At 57.0% G+C, this 14,935-nt stretch overlaps 3 protein-coding genes across 3 annotated transcripts; 2 read left to right on the top strand and 1 right to left on the bottom strand.

Moving 5' to 3' along the window:
* Nucleotides 1–2,086: 2,086 nt before the first annotated feature.
* On the top strand, nt 2,087–7,368 carry EX895_005581 (uncharacterized protein; the record flags this gene model as incomplete). Its single annotated transcript, XM_029886173.1, has 11 exons — nt 2,087–2,782; nt 2,850–3,079; nt 3,233–3,369; nt 3,459–3,509; nt 3,615–5,667; nt 5,755–5,826; nt 6,152–6,257; nt 6,403–6,891; nt 6,942–6,952; nt 7,136–7,207; nt 7,311–7,368. The coding sequence occupies 11 exons, from the start codon at nt 2,087–2,089 to the stop codon at nt 7,366–7,368; spliced, it is 3,975 nt and encodes a 1,324-aa protein (XP_029737404.1).
* Nucleotides 7,369–7,883: 515 nt separating this feature from the next.
* On the top strand, nt 7,884–10,670 carry EX895_005582 (uncharacterized protein; the record flags this gene model as incomplete). Its single annotated transcript, XM_029886174.1, has 1 exon — nt 7,884–10,670. One exon carries the CDS (start codon nt 7,884–7,886, stop codon nt 10,668–10,670), a length of 2,787 nt encoding a protein of 928 aa, XP_029737405.1.
* Nucleotides 10,671–10,894: 224 nt separating this feature from the next.
* On the bottom strand, nt 10,895–13,705 carry EX895_005583 (uncharacterized protein; the record flags this gene model as incomplete). The annotated part of the gene is made up of 1 exon (XM_029886175.1): nt 10,895–13,705. The coding sequence occupies one exon, from the start codon at nt 13,703–13,705 to the stop codon at nt 10,895–10,897; it is 2,811 nt and encodes a 936-aa protein (XP_029737406.1).
* Between the last annotated feature and the right edge of the window lie 1,230 nt (nt 13,706–14,935).

Genomic DNA, 14,935 nt, shown 5'->3' on the forward strand with positions numbered 1-14,935 from the left:
CCGAGCTTGCGAGACGAGAGCAACCATCTCTGTCTCTGTCTTGGCCTCTTTCGCACTCCCTCATCCCTGTTCGCTACTTGCTTGTTCCGACACAAAGGTACGCGCGTGCCGATGTCTGACGGCCAAGACCCAAGCATGCCTGTCGATGAATCGATCCGACTGGCGGACAGAGGAAGGCAGCAGCCTAGACAGTTGAGGAGAGCTCTTTAGTTTCGATGGGCAGCAATCTGCGAACCGCTCGGACATGTGAGAAGAATTTGACGCATGTCTTAGTTCGACGTGCATGTAGGCACTATGCCAGTCTTGAGACCAAGCGAGGAATTCCAGCTCGTTCCTTCTGCAGCTGGCAAAGGGGTGGAATACCTCTTGGGAACCAAAAAATCGAAATCAAAATCTTTTGTCTCACTGCTGCTGTGCACCCACTGAACGCGTCGCGCGTAGTGTTGGTTTCTGAAGCAGTCGCCTACCTGGAGGAGAGTGATGTCGTCTTACTCGTCGGGACCACTTGACGTAGGTAAGTGAACACCTTTCTGATTGATTCTGCCAGCGGAGCGAATGAGGCTGAGGCTTCAAGGGTTGTCCAACAGCTACGCGAGACAAAATGCAGGGACGTGGTGGATCCATTTGGAGGGCGGCAGGCCACTATTCGTAGGAGAGAGGGCAGAGCTAATTATCGCTAGCAGGCGAAGCGTGGAGAATCTACCGGTTTGCATGCAAGGGGACGAGAGCGGATATTTGCTGCCAACGAGCGCAGCCGCCCCTCGCTCGCTCACCTTTGCGCAGAGCGGCTCTGCAGCACACGCGGTATGCAACGAGCAGCATCGACGGCATGTAACGAGAAGCAGAAGCGAGTTGACGACTACGACCAGATGTGCATTAGCGATGGCGTGTGATGTTTGTTCGGATACAGACGACTCCTTCGACGATGACGGTCGCCAAGAAGTGCATGTTTCAGTGTTGCGGTTGTCTTTACAGCATCTTGCCTTTCGTTTGAAACGCTCTGGCATACGGCTGATCCTTTCTCTTCGCATTCTCTAACTCGCTTTTCCTCACCATGAACACCATTTTCCAATCGAGCGACTTCGGCGAGGCTTGCTTGGTGTGGCATAAGCGAGCGACGAACACCTGCAAAGAGGTGTTTCACCGCTGCTTTCGAGCGCGATCCGCCGTCATTGATATTGATTATAATATCTACAATAATATGATCAAATTGAACGAGAGAAAAAGTCTGGCTGGACCCTGTGGACGTGACGAGAACATGATATGTAAGGGGTCGTTCCTGATGGATGCCACATTCACTGTTCGTTGTTGTTTGCCACCAGACACACTTGTTCCTTCTGCGGGTCCCGTCGCTGCCACGCTGCACGTCTCCTGGTGGAATGATGCCGAAGGGGTGTTATAGATCTGCAGCTCGTCACGGGACGCATAGGAAACGAAGCACTCCAACGGTCGACTGCATTCGGCTTCCATCGGTGGCATCGGGACGTTTAATGTTGCGCTGTCGTCTGAGCTGCTTGTATGCAGGCTCAAGGATGCAGTTGCCGCTGCCTCATGCTTCCCAACCCTGCAGGAGGACAGCCGTTATCGGGTGCTCCGTGTGATCTCCGTCTCCGCTGTTGCTTCTTTTGCCCAGAACACCCAGACATGCACCTCAATGTGCTACTTGACATATCTCGAGGCAGCCGTCGCTACTGTGTGACGGCAAATCAAGACGATTGTCGCATCCCAAGGAAAGCAAGCCAGGCGTCCGCGGTGCTGCAAAGAAAATCTCATCTTGAGCCGGCTTGGCTGAATGCCGACTCCCGTATTTCTACTTGTTCTGCATGTGGAGAACTGGAGCCCAAAATGAAGAAGCCTCTCAGACGCCACTTTGTTTTTGCAAAATGAAAAGCGTGCCTGTGCGTCGGGAAAAGGCATCCGAGTGTGACTTTCTCGTCAACGTCAATGCGTTCCGGAAAGGCTCCGACAAGACTTGGCTATGGCGGAAATCAACTAGATCTTCCTTCCTTCGGTCTTATCACCACATCTGTCAGCTTGCCTCTTTTCGCGCAGCAGCAAAGTGCTGCTCACTGTTGAGAGCAGAACGATGCCATCCGACGTACATTCGTCGTCACGAAGACGGTCAGCACCTTTGGTGGTGCTTTCTGGCGGCCTCGTCTCTCACGTCCACACGGTCCTCGGCTGCGTCGCCTTCTTCGGCGCTCTCCTAACCGCTTTGTCTCTGCACTACCACAAGGTTGTCAAGAACCATGTAGCACAGTATCCGGACGAATGGTGGCCCTCTGTGTCCGCTACCATTGGCGACTGGTATCCGGAGCGCAACATATTCCAAGTCGGAATCGCCCTCATGGCGGGCCCACGCTTCCTGCTCGTCTTTCTTTCTGCATTGCTCGTCTCGCTTTCAACGCCCACTAGATCTTCCAAAGCATCCATCCTGCTCTTTGTCGGTGTTCTCAGGACTCTGGCCTGCGGAGGTTGGGTTTATGTTACCAGCACCGATGACCATTTCTTCCACGATATCGCCATGTTCGCCTACCTCGCACTCACACCCCCTTGGATGTTCATCACCAGCGGCAGCCTGGCCCAGCCGCGTATTGGAACGCAATCAGCAGCATCCGACGATAAGTTGTCAGCCAAAGCTCGCAAGATGCGCAGACTGGCCTGCTTCTCCTTCTTTGCTTGCACGCCATTCATGGGCTTCTTCTTTTACCGTCACAACGTACTCCGCATTCCAGGCGCCTACTCTCACTACGCCTACTTCGAATGGGGCCTCATCATATTTGTAAGTCCTCCTTCCCGGAGACACGCCCCTCCCACTCATCGCTGACCGCTTCCACTTTTGGTTCCAGGACCTTCTATTCGACGCGGCGAGCGTATACGACCTCTCTCGCTTCGAGATTCACATTGTCGAGGCGCCCGAGCCCGAGGATAATTCATCGGCTGGAACTGTTGCACAAACTACCAAGTACGGTCCGGAAGGACGTCGCCTTGTTGATGGTGCCTGGATCCGTGGAGGCAGGAACCAAGCCATCGAATCCGGCGCCTGGTCGACCGCTCATTCGGATGCGCAATCAGAAGGGTACGATCTTTTGCCCCGCTTCTGATGCTTCTTCCGTCTTCTCACTCCAGCAAATGCTCCTTTCTCGGATTCCGAACTTGCGCTGACAATCGAATCATCCCTGCGTTTCCCGCGCCATCGTCTCCCTCGCTTGTCATGGAAATTGGTTCACAGTCAGAGACCTGCTTCAGAGAAGCAGACGGAGATCGACGATGAGGCTGTCGATGCTGCACTCCAGAGCAAGGCTCATCCCGCGACCAGCCCAACCAGTCTCAGAGCCATCATCTCGCTCGTCTCGGACAGCTACCTTGGTACGTAAGAATCGTGGAACCATCAGCTTGTCTACGGTATTGACCAGTTTCATCTTTACTATTCTGTGTCACGCCATTGTCTACTTCAGCCTTTTGCTTCTGGACGGCGCTCACAGCTCTGCATCCAATGATCTTCTACTGTGAGTGCCTGCACCGCTCGGCTCAGTCCAGAATAATGCAAGGGTAGCGGTTCCTGACGATCATATCTGCCTCCTCCTCTGCATTTTCCACACCTGATCTTGCAGTCAGCGTCTACAATCTCGCTATCGGCGGCCATGAGGCGCTACTCGTCTCCCAGGTCATCGGCCTGAGCCTGACCCTTGCTGTCCCCGCGCTTCGCTCTCGCGTTCGTCAAACCTCATCTACCGGCGCATCAACGGTCGGACTCGTCTCTTCGCAAGCAAAGGCGCTAGGCTGGCTGTTCTCACTGATTGGTCAGGCAAGCTGGTGCATCGATGATGCGCTGATCCGTCTAATCGCCGTCGCTTTCTCCAACGCGCTGCTGGCCGTGTTGCTCGCACTCGAGTGGGGCGCCGCATGGGAAAGCGATCAACTGCCTGTCAAGGTGGGCGTCTGGCTCATCGGACTGCTCGCTTCGAACCTTGCCAAGTACGCCAACCACAGCAACAACCCTGCATGGCCGTTCATGGACTCCACCAATGGAGGACACAATGTTGTTCTGCTCGTCTTGGCCCTGCTTGCCGTGACAGAGACAGCACTTCGTCCGAAGTACAACTATTCGCCTAAGATTCGACGACGCCAGGGACATCAGAACAGTTCCGTTGGTCAAAAGCACAACGCCACGACAAGTGGCGAGGCGACAGGTAGCTTCTGGGCTGCCGCTGCTGGTATTGGCGCCTTGCTGTACGCGATCCATACCTTCCTTACCGACACGGGGACCATGATCGCATGGGGATGGACCGGATATCCGATCACCGGCCCCACGGCCATCCCACATGGCTGCATCATCCTCGTTGCCATGGCATTTGCATCGCTTGCTGCAACTCGCTGGACGACCTTCGGATACCGTCTGGGCCTTTTCCTTGCACAGTGCGGCTCGGCAGCGCTGCTGCACTTTACCAGCGACTGGAGCAGCTTCATTGGCGCCATAGGAATTGCGCTCAGCCTGCCACCGCTCGCTCTCCCTATTATCTCGGCTGCCATGCGCCACGATCCCATCAAGGTGATGCTGTGTGGGTGGCTTATTGCCAACGTGCTCACCTTCTTTGGCGTGTTGACGGTCGCCTATGCGTTCGTGCCAGGTGGCAAGATCATGAGGGAGCGTACAGGCTTGATGCTGATTGTACAACTCGTGCTGCTCAGCTTAGGGCTCTTCAACGCCCGTCGTACCGATTTGAAGCGGCGCTCGACAAATCCAGCGTCGTCGTCGCCATCCTCATCGTCATCGCGGTCGAGCAGCAAGATAGTCAAGGCGAACGCATCTAGCACGGCCGCTCGATCGGGGTCGACCTATTACATCTGCCTGCTCATGGCTATCATCGGTGTCATTGGCAACTTGGTTCCGCTGTACCGCATCGTACCCAGCTCTTCCATCGTTCCGCATCACCCGGAAGACCGGTTGGTGACGGCGGGCATGTGGACGGTGCATTTTGCGCTCGATCAGCACATGCGCGACAGCTCTCGGCGCATGGCATCGATTATGAAGACGCTCGATATGGACCTCTTCGGGCTGGTCGAGTCCGATCTGCATCGTCCCGTGTTCGGCAATCGCGACCTCACCCAGTATCTCGCCGAGGAGCTCAAGATGTATACGGACATTGGCCCAGCACCTAGCAAGAACACGTGGGGAGCCGCACTCTTCTCCAAATTCCCCATCATCAACTCGACGCATCATCTGCTGCCATCTCCTGGCGGCGAGCTTGCCCCTGCCATCCATGCCGTGATCGACCTGTACGGCACACCCACGCATGTCATTGTCTCGCACAACGGGCAAGAAGAGGATCCACTCGACCGTGAGCTGCAGACTACCGAAATCGCGCGCATCTTGCGTGAAGCGTATCCGCACCCGGCTATCTTCTTGGGATACGTGGTGACCAAGCCACATGCTGAGCGACCATCGCCATACAAGATCCTGTTCGAAGACGGCAAGATTCAGGATGTGGAGCCCACAGATTTCGGGCGATGGTGCGAGTACCTTGGGTTCCGCGGCCTCGAGAGGATATCGTATGTCAGGGTGTCAAGATATACCGTGACCGACACCGAGTTGCAAACGATGAAGTTGGTGGTGCCGAAGGAGCCTATCAATCCAGACGAGAACGACCATACTCGCTTCGTCATGTAAGTGTGCTCTCGTTTGCCATTATGATGCGAACTGCAGACAGCTGACCTTTTCCTTTGACCTTGTTTTAACGCCCCGCGAATCAGTGCCGAGACGTATCCCGAATCGATGCGCTATCCGACATCACTGATCGACCCAGATGCCTTCGTATACGACAAGTGAGTGAACATGACGTACAATGACAGCGCTCTCTGCCCGATGACACACGTTCAGTCGCTGACATGGCCTTCCACACTCTTGATTTCCTGCTTTCAATCGTGCACAGGCATATCTACTCGCCCTATCCATGGCCGATCTATTACGGACGTCCGGCGCCCGACTTTTGATGGCAAGCCTTGTTGCACAACACCGCTATATATAGCCAATCACAACTCGCTGTTGGCAATTCTGAGCAACTGATGAAGAGCGCAGTGAGAAGCTGAAGGGCTTTTGGCCGCGACTGTACGCAATTATTAAGCTTTGCTGCGCAGTTGTCATTTGCAGTACAGATTCCCGTTACAAAGCGGAACAAGCGAGGCCGAGAAAAGGCAGGGCAGCGTCGATTCGTGTCGCTGCGAAGCGCAACAAGGTCGACTCGTGCTGGGCTACAGTATGTCTGCAGTGCTGAATCTTGCCTCTCTGCTCAATTTAGCCTTGTTGACTTCATTGGGTCTGACCTGCCCCTCGCCTTCCCCTTCTCTTGCAATCACTACCTCATTGATCCCCTCTTGCATCTTTCCTTCATTGTACACAAGAGCGAGCACAAGCCACCATATCCCGATTATGGCCAGGACGAAGCAGACGGCCAGGAGGACCACCGGCGGCAGAGCGCCACGTCAACCGCAGTGCCCCACCAGTCAATGGCGGTGGCTCAAACTAATCCTGAGGTAGCGTCTTCGAGCACGATCAACGTCGAGGACACTCGCCCCCACCTCCGCGCCGACGCACATGCCCAAGCAAACGCTCTCGGCCCCAGCAGCAGCCCGGGTGGAGAAGTGATCAGTGTCGATAGCGACAGCGACAGCGAAATCGATGAGATCGATGCCGACAACCAGAGCAACAACAGCAGCGGAAGCACCGGCTCCGTTGTGACCTCTGTCACCACCGTCACCACCAACACTATCAACACTACCATGACTATCATCACAATCACCAACACCATCACAAACACTGCCACCACCGACACTTCCGGCGGCACTGGCGCAGTCGTCCCTTCTCAGCATCCTGTCACGGGAGCGGCTGAGGTAAGTTGCTGTCCTTTACCCGCAAACAGAGAGTCCTGCTGACTTTGCAGCGCTGCATACTGTACGCTACTGTCGCCCCCTTTCTCTCAAAATTTGGTTCAACAACAGTTTCGCATACTGGATTACAGACAATGTGATGAAGATCCTGCCAACGATTGGTCAATTGAGGAACTTCTGAGTATCTCTTCGGGAGAGCTTTCGTTCTATTCGTCCGATCGGCTGACCACTACTTCGAATATCTTAGAAGCACCTTGTCGACGCTCCATGTCGACGAGTTCCTCAATTTTCCGGCCTTGCGCGTTCGCGGCCGCGAAAGGTGAGCGTTGTGCATGTCTTGGCTGTTGGCTTAGTCACATTTCTCCCTCCGTGCTCACTCTATTCCCTCTTTGCTGACCCTGCACCTGGTCGTTGAGTTGCAGCCTCGTCAGAAAACTCCAAGAGATCCACGCGGACTTTGTCGAAGCGCTCGACGAGTAAACAATCGCCGCGGCCAACACTTCAGCAACTTCAAGAGGCTCTGGCTCCGGCTAGGCTCGCGCCTGTTATTGATCTTCATCGCTGCAGAAGGTGCGTAGCTCTAAACATGCGATTAAGTAACACCGCTCACCTGCGGTCATCCACAACGCGTGTGCTTAGTTGCTGTTGTTGGCTCCGACACTTTTTACAGCACTGCAGCCTGGCTTCCTTTCTCAGCCCGCAACGTGTAAATGTTGCTCGTCAATAAATCAATGATGCTTCTGATCACCACTGAAAGCTACAGTACATGGTCTAGCTTGCTACAGTGTGCGGAGGTGCGGCAGCCACAGTGAAACAAAGTCAAGGGCGACGCATGTCGAAAGTGGAGTAGTATTACGTAAGCCAGATTTTTCCAACAAAAAGCGCATTCTTCTCAAACTCTCAAATTTCTCAGCTTGGCACAAGCAAGGGTCCTTGCTTCTCAGCTTTCGCTGTCTTCCTTGCACCAACGATCATCTCAATCCCCATTCTCCAACATGCCACCCAAGGTTCGACAGAGGGGAAAGAAGCCCTCCAAGCTCAGGAAGCTGCAACCGGAGCAGGACGGGGAACAACAACAGCAAGAGCAGCAGCACAAGCAGGACGATGTGCAGCCAACTGCTTCGTCCTCGACTTCACCCACCCACCAGATCCAGGCGCAGGCGCAGGCCGACTTTATCCCTCTCAATGGCGACGAAAAAGTTCCATCTATGGACGCTGAAGACGGTCAGCCAAACTGGGTTAAGCTAGGAGACAGGCCGAGCAAGGCCGAGCACGAGGCGCCTTTCGGCTATGTTGATGTCGAGCTCAAGGCGTATCTGCGTGCCGGCTGGGAACGTGTCGTCGAGCTCGAGTCACAAGGATATTCTGCCAAGTCAACTCTGACCGCCCTTGCGGCTGCCAGCTCCTCCAATGCGGTTCAGAGCAGTGTCAATGCAGAGGACGAGGACGACGAGCTGGCGCTGCTCCTGCAAGCCACGCTCAAGGAGATGGACGGCAAAGAACTTTTGCTGTCTACTGACCCGGATACTTCGCTAATCGTCGAAGGCATCCTGCATCGCCTCCCTGCTAAACCACTGCGCGTATTTGTCGACCGCCTCGCGGGCAACTTTGCCGTTCTCGCCAAACACCGCTTCGCCAGTCACGTCGTCCAAGCGTGTCTCGCGACCCTTCAGCCTGCCGTCACACTCGAACACGCAACGCAGCTACATCTCCAGCAACCCTCTCATGGATCAGCAAATGGCAAAGCGGCGGCTTCGTCGGCTTACACCAGCGATACCGCGACCATCGTCAACGAAGACGGCATCTTGCGCAGCGCGACCCAGCTCACTCTCGACATTGCCGAGGAGCTCTCGTCCGACCAGAAACTGCTCACCTCTCTGGTGACCGATGCGTTTGGCTCGCATGTTCTTCGTTCGCTGTTGTGCGTTCTGACCGGTCGCAACATCCAGACGGATCCTGGCTCGTCTGCACATGCAGCAGCAGCTTCAGATCTGAGGTCGCGACGCAGTGCAAAGTTCCGCCATCGCAAGGCGCCAACAACTCCAGGAAACACCGGCACAGTAGCAGCTGCGGCGCCTTCATCCGAAGACCTTCTCGTAGTCATCCCTGATCTGCTCCACAACCGAGCCACCTCGCTCCGACAAGAGATCCTCAACGATGCAAGCGTCGAGGTCATCCGAAGGTGGGCCACCGACGCTGTGGCTTCCCCGCTCCTGCAGCTACTCATCGAAGCCGAAGCAGACTTGCTCGACGACCAGCAGGACGGCAAGCAGTGGGCCGGTACGCTCGTCGACAGCCTGCTGAACGGCTTCGTCTCCTCCCCGCCCGTCTCCACATCAGAGGGAGAAGAGACAAAGAAAGACTCTTACCTCGAAACGTCGCTCCGTGACAGCATCGCTTCGCACGCCTTGCAACTGGCTCTGGAACGTGCACCCGCTTCGACGGCTTCACGCTTCTTTGACGTCTACATTCGCAACCGCATGGCCAAGCTCTGTGTCCATCCTGCTGCGAACCACATTGTGGCCACGCTCATTCGTCGACTCTCCCGAGCGGACCTGTCGCGCACGATTGCAGAGATGGTCAAGATCGCCACGGGTATGGTGAAGGAGCAAATGGTGGGTTGCTTGCAGGCTGCTGTTGACCGCGTCGTTCAGGTGGTGCAGGAGGAGAACGCGCAGAACGAGGAGGAGGAAGCGAAGGAGCTGGTCAAGGCGGCCAGCGGTTTAGTACTCGCTGCATTCAGGTTGAGGTCCAAGTTGTCCGCGGAGGGCGGGGAGGGCGGGGAGGGCGTGGAGGATAGAGAAGCGGACGGGCCGAAGCTGCTTGTGCCTGCGGTTTTGGCGTTGAAGACGCGCAAGGCGTATCTGCATACCTTTGGTGCGCACTTGAAGAAGGGCGACAAAGACAGCGAGGAAGGAGGTCGTGGGCCGAAGCGGGGCCGCGATGGTAAGGCAAAGCACGGCAGCAAGAAGCACAACAAATCGAAGGACGACGAGGGCTCGGCCAAGGAAGAAGCCGGCTCGACATGGACCATGGATGCATCGTACGAGCTTCCTGCCGCCGAATCTACCGTTCAAGGCAGTCTGCTCCTCCAATCGCTGCTCCGACTCCCCGGTCCAGCTGCACCACCGCGTGTCGCCCCCAAACGCACCTTCGGCCGTCCTACGCCTGCCGCCGCCCCAGCCCCGGCCCCCGAATCGTGGGGCAGCGCACTCGTTCTCGACTCGCTCCTTGCCCTCCCCACCCCCACTCCGTTCGCACGTAACCCTACTGCCGTTCACATCCTCATCTCGTCGCTCTCCCCCCCACCCACCGCCTCCCCGCCATCAACCGCATTCGACTACGCCCAATCCACCCGCCGACGCAAGCTGTCCGCCGCCCTGACCGACGCGCTCCCCACCTTCTGCGGAGACAAGTACGGCTCGCGTCTCGCCGATGCACTCTGGTTCACCGTCGACGGCTACTCGAAGGAGAAGCTCGTCAAGACCGTGATCGAGCACTCGACCGAGATCCTCAAACAGCCCTACGCCAGCTATTTCACCAATAAGCTACAGCTGCAGCTGTACAGGAAGGGTAAGGTGAGGGAGTGGACCCAGGCGGTTCAGGCTCAGCAGTCGGCTGGGCCGCGCAAGACGGAGACGCTCGCACCGCTAACGGCGAGTGGGGAAAGGAGGCATCGGCCGGTGGTGGTTGAGACTAAGCGGGTTAAGGAGAACAGTGCGGGCAAGACCAACAAGAGCAAGCTGGACGGCCAGCTTGATTCGATTCTGGACCAGATTTGAGCTGATCCCGGTTTCAGCGCCTTATGTAGCATTTATGGTGATATCTTTGCACTTCTTTCAAGATGCTCACGACCGATCTGTGTGGGAAAGTTCATTTGAAGACTGTGACGAAGGCGAGGAGAGTGAAAACTGAAAAGAGGCATCAAATTGCATTGCAAGCATCATACATGGGTATCGAACCGACATGATCGTTCATGAAATGAGGGTCAAAAAGGAAGAGCCATTCAGAGAGCAAGGCCGAACGAGGTGACTTGTTCCTGAACAACCAGAACGCCGTGCTGAGGTGGTTGGACAGTGTACACTTCCCCTCGCGTCTCGACGTTACCTTCGTGTCCTACGAAGACGACAGACTTCCTGCCGCTGTTTCGTTTGCCACTCTCACCTCTCGCCCTCTGACTCGGCGTTCGTGCAGTAAACAGGACAGGCAATGACAACGACTTGGGCATCCCTCCTCGTCCTCCGTTCTCCGTCGCTCCGCGCCGACGTGCCTTGGCCGCGCTGCCCGCTGACGTGCACATCTGCTTTCCGTCCGCAGGATCAGCAGCGACTTCGTGACGCGCTGTCGGCTGCACAACGGACGGACGCAGGTATGGCGAGGCGGAGGAATGGTACTTGTCAACGAGCCTGAGATCGCGACAGACGCTGTTCGGATGGACGACGCTGTCGCTTGTGCCCGCGTGCTGTTCCGACATCCTATGGCGCTGTGCCTCCGCCCTCACGTCGAGCGAGCTCTTGCGCTGCGGCACCTTGACCTGCTGCAGTGTCGCCAAACTCGTCGTCGTCGAGGCCGACTTGGGCATGGTAAAGTCGAGTCTTGGCCGGCGCTGCTGCCCCTGCAGCTGCGTCGGCTTCTTCTTGCGAGGCAGCGACGCAGCAGTAGACTGGTTGGCAAACGTATGGTGGCTGTCGACGCTTCTCGAGGGCACGGGACGGGGGCGGGCGAGCACCGACGGCGTCGGCTCCAGCTTCTGCAGGAGGTCCGACGAGGAGGACGAGAAGAGCGAGTTGTTGGATGCGCTGCTGCGCAATGGTCGCGGTCGAGTGAGCACCGAGCATGGCGAGATCGTGGTGCGGTGCGCGTGTGCGATCACAACTTCATCTTCTTCGGTCTCCGCCCGCTGAGCTCCGTGGTTGGTGGTATCGGTGGGAGGGGGTGCATCCCATACGGATGCTGGGCAAGAAATCGAGCTTGTCATCGTGCCTCCCGGCTGCTGCAAGGAGGAGAGAGAAGAGGTGAACCGGAACGGGTCGACGGAGGAAGCGCTCGAGAAAGGCCGGCAACCTTCGATCTCGGCGACATCGTTCTGCTTTGGCGAAGCGGATAGAGCTTTGAAGCAGGTTCTTCTTGTTGAAGAGGGAGGGGACGGCCATTGCTCCAACAACATCGGCGAGACGCCGTTCAGTCCCAACTCGGGTGTCGTCAAGGGTGGCGTCATCAGTCCGCTCTCTACGGCCCTCACCGCGGCAGACGCTCGAGGCTTCAGCGCCTCCAGCTGCGTGTCTTCAGCTCCGGCAGTGTCGATCATGAGGTCTGGATGCACGAGGTAGCTGAAATCTTGGCCGAGCAGATCTTCGAACGCCACAGGTTCGGGAAGGAACTTGCGTGGACGAATGGTCACATCCCCTTCCGCGTCTTCCTCGATAGCGTCCATCTCGTCTGTGGTGTTCGCACCGGCGAGCAGCCCGCTCAGAATAGGACTGCACTGGCTCGACGTCACGGCAGAAGCACTGTTCGAAAGCACCCTCACCGTTTTCTCCATCCCAACCACTGTCGGTGCGTAGCTCTCCACCTTGCCCTCCTTCCACTCCCCCGCAGTAACCTTTTCGTCTACCTGCACCTCGTCGTCGGTGTCGCCGTCGCTCCACCACCCGCCTAGCTGCGCCTGCTGCTCCTGGCAACTCGCGAAATCGCCAGACCTTTTCCGGGCGTGTCTGTTGCTTGCGGTTCGACGATATCGATACCCAAGCCCGCAGAGGTACGCCATCTTTTCTTCGACCGACCCTCCTACCTGCAGCTTTTCCTCCCGCGCACCGCCCCGCTGCGTTCGGTGATCCGCGAACGAAAGCGGCAGTTCGGCCACGTCTCGGTCGAGCAACATGAGGCTGGCATGCAGGCGTGCGAGCTTGGCAGCATCGGTGCTGAACGACGGGTCGGTCTCGGCACCCGAGTCTGTCTCGCTGTCCGAGACGAGCGTCTGGGACGAACACGACGAGGCGGAAGAGGCGAGCGGGGCCGAGGTGTAATCGGGCAGATCCTGAGACTGAGCGTAACTAGGTGGGCCCGAGGAAGCAGTCGAGGAGAGACTGAACCTGTGCGCACCGGAGGCTTGGCGTGGGGTAGGAGCGGCCGACGAGTACGGGGACCAACCCTGCCGTGGTTCTGAGTCCGACTCTTCTTCCAGTGCCGGCGAGAGCTGGGCCCACGACTGGAACGTTTGCCTCCGCGCCCCCACCGAGATGTTGCGCAGCGGAGGACTCCGCGTTGTTGCCGCAAACTCCCTGGACGTCAAGCGCATCGCAGACTTGAGAGGCACCCCTCTGCCCCCCGCCATCACCGCCTTGCTTGGCGGAAGCGGAAACCTGAACGTCTCGGACTTGCTCCGTCCAACTACCTTCTTGGGATGCTTGAGCCCGCTGGACAGCAGGTACACCTTCCCCTTCTGCCCAGCCTCATCGGCACTAGAAACATCGGAAAGTGTAGGCGAGAAGTAGCTGAGCAGCACATCGTGCGTGGCCGACCCGCTCGCCCTGCGCCTTTCCGTGCTGAACTCAGACTCGGACGAGGACGAAGACGCGGACGAGCTGCTGAGTGTCGGCGAGCTGTCGTAGCGTGTACCCAGGGTACTGCTTCGGTAGCGTGTTGTGTACGGCCATCGCAGCTGCTGCTGGCTGTGCTGGACGGTGGGGAGACCCAGCCCGAGTGTTCCGAAGTGCGCGGCTTTGTGAGGAGCAGCGTGGTCGTCGAGGGAGAGCTTGTTGGTCAAAGGGAGACACAGACCGATGCCGATACCGAGCCCGTCGGTGGCGGTGTGCATCCTTGGAGAAGGAGGTAGCGTGCGCTCCAAAAAGTGGGTTTCGGTGAATAAGAAGTCGAGGCCTAGTGGAGGGGGTAAAGTGAAGTGGTAGCGATTCTCCAGACCAGCTAGAGAAGGGATCAAGATGGCAGTGGCGAACGAGAAGCAAGACTAGTAAGACATCGATCAACGACTGTCACTTTGATTTGGATAGATGATGTAGGAGACAAGAACAAAAAAGTAGACGATAGAGGAGGTGGTGATGGCGAGCGATGCCTTTCTGAACAGCATCGGCATTAGTAGTCTTTCCTTTCTCAATTCACAGAGTCCTACGTCTGCGTGCAACGAGAATGCGCTCGGTTTGGTAGAACACGTTTCAACCGTCGAAGCGGCGCACCCTCCCAGTTTGGAAGGGTAGGGTATACGTCATCAGAAGGTCAGTTCGACCACCGCGAACAGTGCCAGGGGCTAGAGACGTAGTTTTGGTGGGAAGGAAGGGTCACAAGACGGAGAGGGAGAGTAGCCTGGGGAGGGAAAGACAATGGGCAGCCGGCGCTATTCGATGTGACATATCACACCGACGCCCAAACGCGCGAGAAACTTTTTTATGCCGCTGCCACCGCTTCTCTCGCTGCGTCTCTCTTACGCCACGTTTCTTCCTCTCTCGAACGCATGAACACTCGTAGAAGTTCTTTTCCTCGATGACCGTCGTGCCGTGAGCGACAGACGCCAAAGCCAGCAGTACCAGAGGCGGCGTACTGTACCAGCATCGGGGCGTCAGCGAATCGGGTTGGACGGGGATTTGTCTCGGAAGTCGGAAGATTCCCTCAAAGATTGGACCCTGAATCAAGAGAATCCTTCCCTCATCCTCCAACCGACAAGCCTCCCTGCCTCCCACTTCCTTCCCCAACGACTTCGCACGCTCACATAGCCATCCAACCATGCCGCCACGAATCCCACTCACACCCGAACAGAAACGCATCCGAGTAAGCTCTCCGCCCCTCCCGCCCCTCGCTTTCTGCCGGCAACCTCACCGTCTTACTAACGGTCTTCTGCACTTACCTCTCCGCGATCCAAACCACAGACGATGATGATCTCGTTCCCACTGCTCGTGGCTACGACCGTGGTGCTGTTCAAACGCCTGTACCTGGGCGAGGAGCAGCGCAAGCTGCCGTCGCACGGCAAAATCGCTCCCCCGCCCGCATAGCCTTCTTTAAACCAACCACAATCTCAGAGCAAGATCAATGTAAC

This window comes from Sporisorium graminicola, chromosome SGRAM_7 (genome assembly GCF_005498985.1).
Source record: "Sporisorium graminicola strain CBS 10092 chromosome SGRAM_7, whole genome shotgun sequence".
Classification (NCBI taxonomy): Eukaryota; Fungi; Basidiomycota; class Ustilaginomycetes; order Ustilaginales; family Ustilaginaceae; genus Sporisorium; species Sporisorium graminicola.